At 39.8% G+C, this 15,777-nt stretch overlaps 1 protein-coding gene across 1 annotated transcript in view; it reads right to left on the reverse strand.

The window, feature by feature from the left end:
- Positions 1–16: 16 nt before the first annotated feature.
- LOC107752876 (zinc finger protein 804A-like) overlaps positions 17–15,777 on the reverse strand; it is a 49,889-nt gene continuing 34,128 nt past the window's right edge. Inside the window, exons 2-4 of the mRNA XM_016568946.1 lie at positions 7,219–7,362; positions 4,034–4,164; positions 17–3,380 (exon numbers count right to left, since the gene is read on the reverse strand). Coding sequence (XP_016424432.1) covers positions 371–3,380; positions 4,034–4,164; positions 7,219–7,362 — 3,285 coding nt within the window. The 3' untranslated portion in view covers positions 17–370. The remainder of the gene's footprint in view (positions 3,381–4,033; positions 4,165–7,218; positions 7,363–15,777) is intronic.

A 15,777-nucleotide genomic window follows, 5' to 3' on the forward strand; every position in this document is an offset into this window, starting at 1 on the left:
TACAGAGATGTGCACATCGAACGACCATGACCTTTCTGCCCTTGATCCAATAAAACAATTGTCTTTGAGAAGATTAAAATCTGTTAAAATCTTCTTAACAACAAATCTTAATAAAATGTATCAGAATGAATCCGGTAGGTGAGTTATATATGTCCTAATAAAATTGTTGTGCAGTTCTTTTCTGCAAGAATCTCTACTGACAACATGGCACAGAAACAGCATCCTTTCCAAGCCGCAAAAACAACTCTTTTGTATGTTACCCAAGGACTACTTCCTATCTCAAAATTCTAACTAAGGGAGCAGCGTTGCAGATATTTCTCACTTTTGCAGTTAAAAATACATTGTGTTACATACAGAAATACCTGTAGAGCTAGAAGAGAGGCTGCAGGGGAATGACAGCAGAATGAGGGGGCAACATGGGCGGAAACACTGCATGGCGTGGCAGTGCGTGAAACGTCACAGTCATTGGGTGAATACTAGGGGGCGCCACCACCGGTGGGGTCACAAAGGGAGGTGCCCTGTGCGGACAGATCTCTGGCCGCAGGGGGAGTCGAGAAACAGACACTAGCTGGGGGTAGATAGGGGGTTGTGGGGGCAGAAAAGCAGCGTGGTGCTGTAGTATGGTGTGACGTATTGTGATGGAGCCAGAAGGCATGGAGGACGGCAGGTGAACTGTATGGAGGACTGCAGATGACATGGGCAGATGTGGCCTGGGCAGGACAGATTTGAGCTTGGTGGGAAACACCTGCTGGTGTAGCACCTGTCCATGGCTCTGGATCTGCAAGAGGCAGCGTCTCTCCATGCTGTCTGAGGGGGCCTGGAAAGATGGAGAGTGTTGGAACAAGCTGGTGGTGTGGAAGCACTCTCTACTTAACTTCTCCTCAGCCTGAACGCCTAGGTGAAATCTCTGCAGTGGGGTCTGAAGGCTGTGCTGGCATGATTTGTCGTGAGTGGCTTTTTCAGTCCTCTGCAGGGCTAACTCTCTCACATCGAGCAGGCAGGCCTGAGCAGCCACTGAATACTTGTTACAGATCTTTAAGGGGGTTTGTGCTGCTTTAGACTCGCTACTGTGGATGTTACTATTCTCCTTTGTTGGCTCCTTCGAGAGCTTTGAATCTGTATCCAGTAGAGTTAGACTGCCCTTGGTGCATGAAGCATTGATCCGAGAGGAGGAGCTCTGCTGCCACTCACTGCTCTCCTCCACAGTATGACCCAGGGCACTGCTAATGGAAGTAAATGTCTGAGGATCAACCGCACTGCTGTCTCCATCATCAATACTGCATGAGATTTGGTCTGACCCATTTGAGCTGTCACACGCGCCTTTTAAAACAAGGCATTTCATGCTCGACGACTCTACAGCCTTGTCCTCTTCCAGAACACTGTTTGTAACAACGGAGCATTCATTTGCAAGGCATGGGGTTTGATCTTGAACATGTGACCGCATCTGTCTCTTCCTCCTCGTCCCGTGCTCACAACAGGTAAGTTCTGTGCACCCATCAGAAATATTTCCCGATGATTGAGGGGGGTCGTAAGACTCCTCTCGCTCGCTTAGAGAATCTGTATGTCTTCTTTTCAAAGTTTGTCCTTCACAGGGTCCATCTCTGTTAGTCTCTGGTGATGTAGGGTTCTCCTCTCGGCACCCTTCGGCTGCACTGAATCTCTGAGAGTGAGATGCATCCTGGCTGTGGGAACACAGTCCTGTGGTCGTTAGCTCCCTTGCAGTTGGATTGTCAGGCTTTTCCCTGCTGTTCCCAAGCACATTTTCACCATCGGCACAGAACTCATCAGAGAGAATGATGCAGCCCGCTGAGCCGTTTACGTCGGCTGCTGCCTTTTGCCTCCTGCCTCCCACCCCTTCCTCAACTACGGGAGCTGCGCTGCTGTCCACAGCCTGATTTTGAGCTGATTGCTTTGACTTCTCTAATGGATGCACTTGCTGTGAAGTGGTGCCTCTAAATTGGCTATCAAGTCCTTCCACACACTCAGGTCGGCTGTAGAATTTCTGAGATTTCACCATATTGCTCTCTGTCTCCCGGTGTCTGTCTCTGCTCCTCTTCCGCCTCCTCCGCTTCCTTTTGCAGTGGCTCCTGTAATGACGTCGATCCCTGGTTCGCAATTTCTCTTCTGACCTCTTACTTGTGTGGATCCAATCTTTGGAATGTCTACACCTGTCATGTGTTTTCAGCCTGACACAACTCTCTGTGTCACTTGAATACTGATAACACTTTCTGACCTTGCCTTCAGGTCCTTGGCTGGGACTGTTTCTGGGACTGGCTGTGGATTCCTCAATGTGCTTGTCAGAGTGGCAGGATTTGAAACCTGAGCAGACCGATAATTCCTCATCAGTTTTGGGCTCAGTCATCTCATGAGTGACAGCAGACCTTCTAATCCGTGACCTCTTGAAGTCAAAATGGAGGGGGTTGCAACTGAAAGACAGGGATGGCTCTGCCCTTGTGAAGGTCACCATCTCTGAGGGCCACTGGAAGATGGTGTTACCGTCCCTGCTTAGGACAGAGAAAAAAGGTTGGCTGGGTTTTGTGAAAGGGTAAGGTGTCTTTGCAGTTGCATCCTCCACTTGCTCTGGTTGTTGAAGAGAATTGTTCTTAGGTGACACATCTGAGAAAGTCTTTTCTGGAGACTCACTGAAGGTCAAGTGCCCCTCCTCTGTAATGCCACTCTCCTCGACTGTCACATCCTCAGAGGTCTCGGGTTTACTTTCCTCAATGTTGCATTTCAGACTCTCAACAGAGTCCTCAGAGTCAAGAACAATATCAGCCATGTTTAAACAAAAAGGGGAAGAGTTTAAGAGGGAGACGGCGGGACTGGGCACATCTTCTGAGTAAACGAGCAAAGCACACAAATCTGAGGCCGTTGACGAGGGGCTCTTCCTTACCACAGGTGTATCTGATGACCCCTGACTTCCAGCATTGTCACTTTTTTGGAAGTGCTTGCCCTGCTGTGTGCTAGTGCTGTAAACTGCCTCCTCACAATTTAGTACTTTTTCCTCCGTGGGGGAGCCAGGGAGGTCAAGCTCGACAGGGGGTGCTCTGAGTCTTTGTCTATGGCTCCGCTCCATCGATCCCTCCTCCATGCTCTCACAGAAAACCGCCGCTGATGACTCAAGCTTAACAGATGCTTTCTTTGGAAAGGAAAAAGAGAATGCAATTTTGCGTCTGAAAGTTTGCTTTTTTGCCCTCCCATTGTATGGCCATGGTAACTGCTTACTAGCTAAGCCACAACCGCTGGAATGGATCTGACCCCCTGGATCTTGAGCTGCACAGCTTTGGTTCTCTTCTTGGGCATCATCACAGCAGGACTCCCTGAAAGAACCTTCCACTGCCACCGTGGTAGACTTGAACATAGGACCACTTCCTGGGGCACTGTACCAGAAAAGATTATGTTTAAGGGGTAGAGGTATGGTCAGCAGTGCAATTATAGAGGTAACTACATAAATTAATTATAAATGTAATTACAGGATGGTATTTTCAATTATAAGTACAATGTAAAAACATGTATGTACACAATAAGTGCATTATATCAAATTATTAATTTAATTGTAAGTACATAGTAGTTAAGGACGATCCAAATAAAATGGGTTTGAAAAAAAAAAAAATGAAATGCATGTGCCAGATTTATTTACACTTTTAATTAACCAGAAAAGCTGATAATGAGGATTAGACTTCACAGGGGAAACATGATGATTGCACCATGGTATCCAAGAACACTTGAGAATAAAATAACATCTTGCATTTTTAGATGTAGGCAAGGACATCTTATGTTTTATACAAAGGAGTGAACATGATCAATGTGACAATTTGATTAGTGACTTTAAAATAGTGCAGTTCATATTGTAGCATTCTTTTAATCTTGATTTAACTTTTTTTAAATAGTATTCTCCTTATTTCCTTGTTTCAAAGAACATTTCAGATAAAAAAAAGCAGATTTTCTTACTTTTAGACCCTATTCTATATATGTATACACTGGCACATTGTATATAAGTATATAAATAACAATTTAACAAAACGTCCCTCACCATTGCACCTCTCTGCGTTGTTCAGCAAGCTCATGTAGGCGTCTGAGAGCTCTCTCCTGTTTCCTCTCGTCCTTCCTGGATTTGGAGGCCACATTGCGGGCAAACTCTCTCTGCTTCAGTTCCTTCAGTCTCTGAGGGGGGACAAAGAATATCTCATTCATTCACCTATCTCAGTATGTAAACTACACCAAAGCAACAAAAAAAGCAATTTGAATGATAATCCTCTTTGAGACCATGAATCTTTTTTCCATGCTTAACAACCTTTCATTATGAAGACTGGGCATCACTGTGTATCACACATTGAGGGATACACAGCAAAAAAAGATTAAAAATCTCTTCAAGAGAGAAGGAAGGTAATTAAGGTGTTTGCACACCAATGTTATGTTTCATCAAATCCATTTTCTGTGCAAATGAAAAGAAGCTGAGAATGAGGTTGCTAAACTCCATGAAATTGTCCTATTTATTTTAGATAAAACTTAGTGATGCTAATTTGCATTTGTTTCCTGGTCTGAAAGGCTTTGTGCTTTGAATGCAAGATTGATGGAAGCCGCCATGACAGTCTGATGCAAGGGCCGTAAATGCATCTCAGGTAGTGAGATGTATCGATTAGTATTACGTCTGAGCATACAGTGTCCACTTGCATTGAGTCAGTTAGATAATATAAATTAACTTCCATTAATTATTCAAGGATATGACATTTATGGATGTTTAAAGACTACACTTTTGAAAGCACCAGCCATCTCCAAGCAACATCTAGCTCTAGAACAGTTATCACATCCAATTAATCCTGAAAGCTTTCGTTCAATTATCCATTATTACTTGATGTTTAGCTTTAAGACAGATGACGAGCTCTTCTGAAAAGCATCTTTATAGCACAATGAACTACAGTATGTGTTGTACTTTGGCCAGGCAGATTTTGTGTTAGCGAAAGCTGAAAGTAAAACAGTGATGGTTTCTCCATGCAGCCAAGAGTCATCTGGCCCAACATTATGCATTCCACTCAGGTTGCACAGTTATATACGGTTCAGTGGCGCTGTAGCCTCTCCTATTTGAGAAGGCTTCAGTGATTGCATTTACCATGGCTGGGGCTCATAGTCAGGGGAATACGAGACGGTCACATCAGATTTTTGTCATGTTAAAGGGCTGCTCAGTGTGGAGTGGGCGCATCAGGGTAACTAGTTTGATCCCATCAGGATAGGGTCTCTTTTTGCACCTGCCCTCTATCCTTCAGCGCCTGTCTTGTCGCTCTCTGCTGGCACAGTATGGGCAAACTCAGGCCTGATGCACTGCGTTGGTTCACTGTCAGCCAGCCTTGCAGAAAATAGCAAACAGGTTGGCGTGGGCTATATTTATTTGACTTTCAGGTGCATTTCTTGGAGCTGTTCTTCATTGATTGTTAATGTATTTGGCGAGAGAAGCTCTGGAATGAGCCGTTAATGCATGTAGCCTGTATTTCACATGACTGGATGTGGTTACATCATTTATAGTAGGATGCAGCCCTGATGTGAGAGAGCAAATGCCCAGTGAAATCCTTTCATGTACAGTGGGGGCAGACATGACTGACAGGCCACTTGAGAATGAATGAAAATTTTAACACAGTAATTTTTTGACCGGACATGTATTCCTAATTAAAAGCAACATTGAGAACAGTCAGAGGCAGACAGTGAAGGCTTGGCAGTGATGATTCACACACTGACAAGGAACACCAGGCTTTTCTGTAGCTCTGGGCTTCCTGTAGGGCCGTGAGTCTCCCATACTCCATTATATTCTTAGCAGACATGCTCTGCCAGCTCCTGAGGGTTGTTGCGAAATTGTGCTATTCATCCATCAACCTCATTCGTTGAAAAGCTGAATGATAGCGGGTGCCCATGCTGTAGAATAGTTTGAACTGTGCAGATAGGAGGCCATGTGATAAACGCATCTAAATGACACAAACTAGCATGTGTAGCACCCATATCAGAGCGCGAGGGGGAGTGGCCTTTTCTTTCATAATCCATTAATTTCACTCCTATTGCTGTGCTCAATAGCAAGGTCATGGGTGGAGGGTTTGTAGATGGTGTTCAGTCAATAGTTCAGTGAGCTTTGTTATTGACAGCACAGCAGGCCCCAGAGACTCCATGCATTTAGTTTCTGAGTGAGTCAGAGCACAGGGGTCAGGGCCGACATCAAACAGCAGGACAAGTGGTGGAATTAAAGCTTTAACTTGCTATTAAAGGTTACACTGCTATTTTTGGATGCTGGCGATTCTTATATCAACATATACTGAGTGTGAAACGGCACTGAATTTATGATACGTTTGTTTGCTGCAGAATATATCAGAATTGAAGAATCTATCTATCTATCTATCTATCTATCTATCCATCTATCCTCTTAAAACATAAAAGTTCCAAAAAATAGTTTTTTTTTGCAGTGATGTCATAGAGGAACATTTAAATAATCTAAAGAACCTTTTTCTTTCCATAGATGCAATAAAGAACCTTTATTTTTAAGACTGTATCTAAAGTTTTTGGCCAGTTAACTTTTGAATGATGCTCTCTACAATCTTTTTGCTAACTAGAACTTTTGTTCACTTACAATTACACAAATATGTAAAATATTCAAATGCCTCAGTGGATCTGGTTACTGACAAGACCAAATGCACTCGAATTAAGATCAAGCGTATCGTTAGTTCTGGTAGGTCATGTTAGTCAAGCTCACATCAGCTGACTCCGCTGATCCCCATCTACCTATAGGAATGTGACACCTACCTAAGGGGGGGTTATCGCCGCTCTCCCTGCTCTTATCCATGCTAGGCTGCTATGCTATGGATGTTGGCTTTATGGCTGAATGAATTTGCTGTGCTCAAGAACAGGTCAACAAAACTAGCACTCTAACTTGTTTATACAGCATGCTGCTGGGAAACAGATTTAATGCTGTCCTGGGAAAAGGGGATAAACAACAGGAACAAACAACATCAAAGCACTAGGACTTCCGATTGTCCTGCCTGCTTTTGATCTATGGCCTTCTAAATTAAAAGTCCATAAGATCACCACCACTCCACTAACTCTGTGTCGAAGTGGTAGCCATTTGTCCTGTGCTGTACATGTGTGCTACAAAATTCATTTGTTGTCATCTTCTAAAACACACTATTATTGCTATGCATTGCATCAGTGGAAGTCTCAAGGGGCAGACAACAGGCCCATTACCTGCTTGTGAGCATGGTCATACGAGTTGATGTGGTTGTCAAACTCTTGATGCTTGTAATACTGTTTGTCACACAGCTGACAGTAGAAGTTGGCCTTGAGGTCCTCCAGGGCTTTGGCCAAGGTTTTCTCCTTCTCAGCATAATCCTGGAGCAAAAGGAAACAGCATAATCCATCAAGGTAACAGCTTCCAACTAGTTTAAAAACGTTTGATGAAATCACATAATTTAGAGTGATACTCTGTCATGTAATGAATGTAATGTCCTTCATGAGGTCCTTGACTTGGGACATAGTAAATGTTTTTAGAGTTTATAGACCCAACAACATATAAATATACTGAGAAGAAATAAATTGGTGAGAAAATCATTATACAAGACAAAAATTCAAATTTCCTTTTCAACTATTTTTCAATTGTTCACATTTAACCATTAGTGAGAATAGTCTATTTTTCCTGTTAATACAGAAAGACTCTCGCCCCACAAGAAACCTTTTATTTGCTAGATATGGTCAAATAAACTCACAAATATACACACAAATATTGGTAGACAAATCTATGTATACAGTACACATGTTGCTGTCATGTTAATATATATTTATAATTTGTGAGGGTGAATATTTGTGGTTCTCTTCTTTGAAAATGATGCTCATAAAACCAAACTCAGCTCCCATGATGCCATCCTCATTTTCTTCCTTTTCTTTAATACTCTTTATTAAATATTGATTTACAACAAATCTTAGATGGGAATACTTTCACCAGAGGCAGATTGTATTTCAAATCGAATTTCTTTAAAGCTCTGGATGTATGGAAACGTGCAGATTTAAAAACACAACACACACACACACACACACACACACACACACACACACAAACCTCTACTCCCAAAAGGTTTCCAATCCAAATGACCGCAGGGAAAAGGAAAAGCACTTGCATTTTAATTGGAATCAGTTTACCATAAAACCCATCGTAGAGTCAAATGTGAGCCTGTCACTTCTGTGAAGAACAGCATGCAGTGGAGGACTAGTAAATCAGCCAAGGATGATTAAGTCAACTATCAAACTTGTCAACCAGAATGAGATGGCCAATAAATGATATATGATTGTCATCATCAGTCAAAGCCGACAAACATATGTCTGGTGTTATTACTGACATGATTGTGAGCTTTTCACAACTGCATCAAACCCATTAGACTGAGAGACAGGGAAGCCCGGCTCATTCAAATGATCTGATAGTCTGTTTCTCACTCATCTTAGGTGAGAATACGCTGCTGCTAAACACACGTCTGTGATATGCAAAAATAATAACATCCCTCTCACTCACTCCCACTGTGAGACAGCATGAAACAATTGCCTTGTAATTGTATTTAATAAGTGGCTAGCTTACAGGTAATGAAAACAGAATCGCTTGATTAGCTGGATGTGCTAGAAAAGTGACCCTTATTTTCTTTTGCTCAATAGCACTGAAAGGTCAGACCAAAAATACACACTCTATATCAGGAAATGGTTATACCTTTTGGGAAAATCCTTCCGTGAGCATCTGTGCTGGTGCGAAGCATGCCTATGTTTTTATAGACTTATTAGCAACCCCCTGCATCTCAAGATAACAGCTAAGGTCAAGGGAGTTTTCATTAAAAAAAAAGTTCCACTTTTCTACTTGAAAGTATTTGGGAGCAGAATTAAACAACAGAGCTAAATATGTGGAAAGAAGAGAAAAAAAGCACACAAAAAGCGAATGATGTGGTGTGAAGCTGTGAACTCATTTACACAGCAGATAGATCTAATCACTGCATGGGGGAAAGCAGCCACTTAACAACAACTTTGTGTCAAGCTGAGAAATCCCTCATACCTCTCTGTTCCTTTCAATATTTCAAAATAGAATGAGGTTGTTCTTAAGGGCATGTGACCATAGGCAAAATCCGAGGGTAATAAAAAAACGAAAACAAAAAAAACAAATATAATTCATAATTTTTAGTGATACTTATAAGGCAAACATCATTATTACTGTTTCACACTTAGAACAACACTTAGTATTAAATTACCGCACATAATGCACCTCTCGCTGTTTATACTAACATAATAGATACCTGAAATCATGCAGAGGGTTGATAAAAGGTGTGCTATTACTTTTCTAAGTTATCTGATTACGATTTTTGCCTGGCAGACAAAAAAACTGGGAAAAATTTTTATACACTTGCATTGAAGGCAGGGTCAGAGCCATATCTAGTCACCAGGATATCATATAAATTTGGGAGTGGGTTCAAAGCCCATCTAGCAACAGCCTAGCGACCACCCAGGGGCCAGGCCCATAATTTTAGCCTACATGTAAGACCATGTCTTCAGAACTTATTTGAAAAACTAAAAGTTAACCAAAGGGTAATCAGTCTTTTTTGTTTTTCCAGATTCAAATTAGACCAATCTACCTTTTATGTAACTGATTTAAAGGAATAGTTCACCCAAAAATGAAAATTACTCCATGATTTACTCACCCTCAAGCCATCCAAGGTGTATATGACTTTTTTTCTTTCAGACAAATCCAATCGGAGTTAAATTAAACAATGTCCTGGCTCTTCCCAGCTTTATAATGGCAGTGAATGGGTGTTATTTTTCAATAGTCCAAAAGAAGTTCAATAAAGCGCATCCATCCATCTTAAAAAGTGTCCCACACAGCTCCAGGAGGTTAATAAATGCCCCCTGAAGCTAATAAATAAGATTTTGTAAGAAAAATATCCATATTTAAAACTTTATAAACAGTATAACTGTATAACTTCCGCTTAAACTGTAACAGTATAACTTCCGCTAACTGTCGTACGTGTGTACACGAGAGAGTTGCATTCCAGTGGATGACGTAGGACGTAGGCGTAGCGTAAGGTCCGGTGAGAATATGCTAGTCTCACGAGAACCAAGATTTTGTTTACAGGAGCAAAGGAAGCAAAGTTTCCTTTGTTTAGAAATGCGACCGAAAAAGCATTCTATATTTATTGTTAATGCGCATACGACAGTTAGCGGAAGCTAGAGATTACACCTAGGATGCCTTGAGGGTGAGTAAATCATGGGGTAATTTTCATTTTTGGGTGAACTGTCCCTTTAAAAAGTTAAAAAGCAACCCGCCACAGAACACCCTAGAAACTGCATAGCAACACCTTGTAAACAATAAATAAATACATTTAGGGGTAGAATTAATTCATTATTTTTAGCTGCTTGCATTATAAGTATGTTTTTGCACTGGCACTTCAGTCTCACAGCACCAGTCTATCCTTCTGTTGTTTTCTGTAGGCCATGTACAATAATCAACAATCAATCAAGTCTTTCCAGCACATTAAACACTATTGTGATTCCTGTGTATGTGATTGCAGACTCTGTGCATTATAAAATCGGTGTAAACACACATTTTTGTGGTACATTTGCCACCTCCGATGCCCTAAGCACAAAAATGAAACTCCAGTCACAGCTCATGACTCCAGCAGCCTAGGTGTTAAGGTGCAATGGCTGGGGAAATAAAGATCATCCCCAATCTTTTAAACGCAGTCTCAAGACTGAACTAATGCAGGAATAATTAATGCGGGCCACATTTAGAAACATTTAGCAAACTAAACATTTGCCTTTTGTTTAATATTTGTAGCAGCAGACTTCTTCAATCTGGCATTCCATTAAAACATCAAAAGACAAGGGTATTTACATACAGTGGATTACTGCCTGAATTAAAACAAATCCTGCGTTGGGTTGACACACAGGGGGCTGTTCATATAAATAGCATACTTCTGAAGCATCACAATGCAAGCGATATTTAACATGGCTTCTCTTTTTTACTGAACATCAAGCACGAGAACACGAGCCGTTGAAGATCAAGTGGCTCTTTATGCATTTATGGGACTGCCTAACAAGGTCAACTACAAGGGTGGGAACCACAAAGACACCGCACATCAGAAATTTATTGAAACATAAAGACAAAATATGATTGACATGAGTGATGATCAGAGAGACTGTGATTGCTCTTTTTACAGCACACCTGGGTTATGAGAGATGTTTTTATGTGGCGTAGAATAGGGGCAATTTCTGAGCAGAGGGTTGAGAGAGAGTGTATTTTGGTGCAAACAGAGAAAATGAAGATGGTCCTTCACAAAATCACATCAAGTGATTCATGAATTAAACAGTAAATTAAAACCTGTCTCAAATAACATTAATTAAAAACAACATGTTGGTTAATTAATGAACATTTCCAGAAGCCTTAGAACAATATCTAGTCAGGAAAATCAAAAATTCAATTTCATCGGGGATCATTTCATTTTTACAGATTCTCGCATAATTTATGAGGAAATAGAAAATATGAACTTTGCATATTGCTCACAGGCAAATCTGCTGTAAATCTCATGCATATTTTCAGCCTATTCTAGTGAAGACTCTACAGTCTTCTATAATAACCAGCAGTGATGGCTACACTTTGTCACAAATCACAAATCACACAGATGAGAGCTGCATCAAACTAACAAATACCAAACACTGTTATTCAATCTGACCTCAAGTGAAATTGCCACAATTATGTCATGAGCACAGCAACATATGATTGCCCATTTTATATACATATCAGACCTGCTCAGTATTCAGCAACCCTGATGAAGTATGAACTACAATGATACACAGATGACAGCCAGTTCTACCAGTCATTTAAATAGCCTACAACAACATCAATAGTAGTAGTAATAATAATAATAATAATACTCCACTAAATATTATATAATATCAATTATTATTAATACATCTTAAAAATACTGTAAAAATACTGTAAGCAGAGTCAGTAAATAATTTTAACAGTCTAATAATTTTAAAACAAAATTTTCACTGGGTGCAAGAAGCCAATCCTACCAAAGGTCACAATAATAATAATAATAATAATAATAATAATAATAATATACTACCTTTTCATACACTATTACATTTTAATAATTAAGAATAATAATTTAAGAATTTAATAATTACATTATTATTATTATTATTATTATTATTAAAATATAATATAAAATAAATCTTGAATGTTCTGTAAGCAGAGCCAGTTTAGCAATTTTAACAGTCTTATAATTTTAAAACGAAATTATTATGGGTGCGAGAAACCTTGACTAACTTTATAAGTGGAAAAAATGCTATTGGATAAGATGACTGCATATGGCTCCTTTAAATATGACAATGCATTTTCTTACTGCGTCTAATTACATTGTTCTGTGTGTTTAAACAGTGTGTCAATTATCAAAGTGCCCAGAACGATTCAGTTCTTGATTATCAAATTTTCTCATTCACGTCTTTTCAAATTAAAATTATAATTAAAATAAACACTGTGTACACACTGTGTTCTACTTGAAGCTACAGCAAACAGCGGAAAACCACAACACCGAATCTGCTGGCTGCACGGAACTGTAGCGCAAATGTATTCTGACATGATTCGCTTGTTTCCACCCACTCAAGTAGTTTTTTAGAGTAGTAATTTTACTCTTCCTCGAGCAGATCGGTTGTGATGGAGCATTGACTGTACTGTTCTCAATACACACTCCTCTAATAGCACACAACTCACTACAGCTTCTACAGTTTATAGACAATGCAAGGTTCAAGCCACACTTCACGGCAATGCGAGGTGAAGACATTTCACTAACTGCACACTCTGACTTTGAAGCAGTGTAATTACCCAACAGGCTCAAGCCTTAATAATGATGCAGTGGCATTTTACGCTGAAGACTGCAGGAGAGCGAGATCTCTCCAAGCAGACACTTACATCTCGCCTGTTGTGAATAATTGTATCCCTTCTGGTGGGATTCATGTTGGCTGTTGTTTCTAAATTGCTGACACACACAGAATCTATCTCCATTATTGACTGAAGAGTCTCCTCTAGAGGGCATGATGGGAGCTCCTGCATTTGTCTCTAGCTCTCGCTTGCTGTAATATACTCTTTCAACGACCACCTGATTATGCCACATAATTGTATGAGGATTAAGAAAAAGCATTGTGGGTGTCTAGGGAACAACACATTTGATAAGATTTGACATAACCCAATTTTCCACCAACGACAGCACATTGATGCACTGCTCCTAGGACAATGACATAACCGCACTAGAAATCTGGTTAAATACCAGTATGAAAATATAATCAGCATGCATTTATGATTTGTGGATTGGAGTTTTAATTGGATTTTAATAGTACAGTGTGTGTGTGTGTGTGTGTATACACATGTAAGAAGCTAGGAAGTCAGCTGAACCATCGGCTTACATTTTAAATTGATGGTAAAGCAAGTGACTGTTTCCCCAGGCTTGAGTAAATTGCAAGAGATTCTTGAACTTTGTATATTGTAACTTGACTAACTTGGAATGCATTTATTCTGTTAAAGGCGAAAAGGGTACATCAGCTTCATTTAGCACAGGGTTTCGAAACAGCCTTCAGCTGTGTTTTGTCATGGGAAGCACTTCATATCAGAGCCAGGCATTACCGTTACTGCTGAATAAACATTGCTGAGGGGATGTACAGTATCGCACACTGTATAGCAGTACATATGGCACTGAATACCATTCATATTCATAAGCTGCAAGTTCAGTATTTTGTGGATGCATAAACGAACATAGGGTGCTATTTTCACTTTTGTATGTTTGTTTCTTCCTGTTTTTATTAGAAAGATTAAGATGTAGGTTTAGAATTAGACTAACTATCAACAATAAATAAAACTGTCAAGAACTTGAAAAAAAACAAAAAAAAAACACGTGAACTTGTGGGAGGACAAAGATAGATGCTGAGCTGAGCTGATGCAGAACTGAGCTGAAAAAATGATTTTCATTTTAACAATTTTTAACACGTTTCAGTAACCTTGAGACTTCCTGTAAAATAATTTTCTTAATCAGTATTTTTGCATTGTTTTCCAATAATAATAAAAAAAAAATCTAAATATCATAAAAAAAATAAATAAATGTAAAAGCAAAATTACCCGACAAATTAAGGTTTTCATTTAATTATTTTTTTCTTACTCCATTGGCAAATAGTTTTCTTGTTTTAATCACAAATCTAACAAGACTTAACGAGGTTTATAAAAAAAAAAGCTAAATGCCAACGGGGTAGGAAAAATAAACTATTCAAAATGCATCTTGTTTTAACAGAGTTTAGATGTTTCTACTGGACAACTATACAATTTTTTTTATAATTTTTTTTTTTTTACAATTTTCAGAATTGGAAAACATTGTTATGATCTGTTCCAGCAAAATTAAATCTCTTCATCACATTATGTGCACACTGTATTCATTGAGCGCAATAGTCCATATTGTACAACCCTGTACATTAGTTCGTTATTCATGCACTGCTTTGAAAAAACATATTTTTGTTGGGTTTTACACCAATTTCCAAACACATTTCAAGCATCAATTTTTTGCTTCTAGTAGTTGTAGAGAGTGCGTTTTAATTGGAGGCTGTGCAGACTGTAGACACAATGCCTGGAGAGAGAAGAATCCCTGAAGACCTGAGTAAACGATAAGTTGACTGGGACAAGGCCGATTTAGGTGCTAGATGAGAAATTCAGCCTTACACACTCGGTTTATACATCAGGGATCTCTAAGTGTCTCATGCGAGGTTTTGTACCAAAGTGATCTGCATTACAATTTCGCCTCTATAAGCGCTAGCCCCCCGGCCGGCACTGGGAGAGGATATAGTTGAATTAAGACAAGAGAGGAGAGGGAGATCACACACACACACACACACACACTTACACGCAGGGCTGAGTTAAAAGCTGGTTTCCATCTGCTTTTTGCCTGTGGATTTGGGGCAGGGAGTAAAAAGAAGAATTCTCTTGTAAAGACTATGATAAAATGCCCTTGACTTGTAGCTGCAATTCCTACAGGGAAGTTGCACTGACAAGGTAAAAAGTAAGAAAGAGACAAAAAACGAAGAGAAAGGGTGTGGGATTACGCTGACAAGCAGTCAGAGGAGATGTGCCTCCATTTGACAGCTGCTAATTTTCCTAATGTTGCCCTCCTATTGTGAGGGAGGGAGAGATGTGATAATTATCATCTGCAATCAACTGAGGTTATGAATGGAACAGCGTATGTTTTTCTTTGGCTTTTCAGAGACACGACACGGGAGCTTGGATAAATCACAGGGAGCATGCAGCAATTAGAGGGACGTTTTTCTGCTTGATGAAGCTGAGCTTGATAAGCCTTTCCCAAATGTCTCAAAAAAGAAAAAAGAAAGCAGCTGTAGTCAGGTGCTTTGAAAGTTGTATCTGAGAAAAGAAGACTGAGCACTAATGCAACCTGTCAAAAATAGGAAACATGCTCAAAGATATGATTCAAACTACACATGATTCCCTTTCATCCCTAGCAGGTAATATTTAGCTTATATTGATCCTTTGTGCTCTGAATATTGATCTACAGTATGCCTGGGAAATCAAAGTCATCTCATGCATACATATTCATTTCATGCATGCATATTCATCTTAAGCCTACATACTCATAAATAATTACATGCCAGTATTGTCATTATTATTGCTCCACACTCAAGCTGAGATGCAATATGAACCGAAAATGATTTTCCAGATCTGAAAATTAA

The sequence above is a fragment of the Sinocyclocheilus rhinocerous genome, unplaced genomic scaffold, assembly GCF_001515625.1.
Source record: "Sinocyclocheilus rhinocerous isolate Xijiao unplaced genomic scaffold, SAMN03320098_v1.1 scaffold1252, whole genome shotgun sequence".
Taxonomy (NCBI): domain Eukaryota; kingdom Metazoa; phylum Chordata; class Actinopteri; order Cypriniformes; family Cyprinidae; genus Sinocyclocheilus; species Sinocyclocheilus rhinocerous.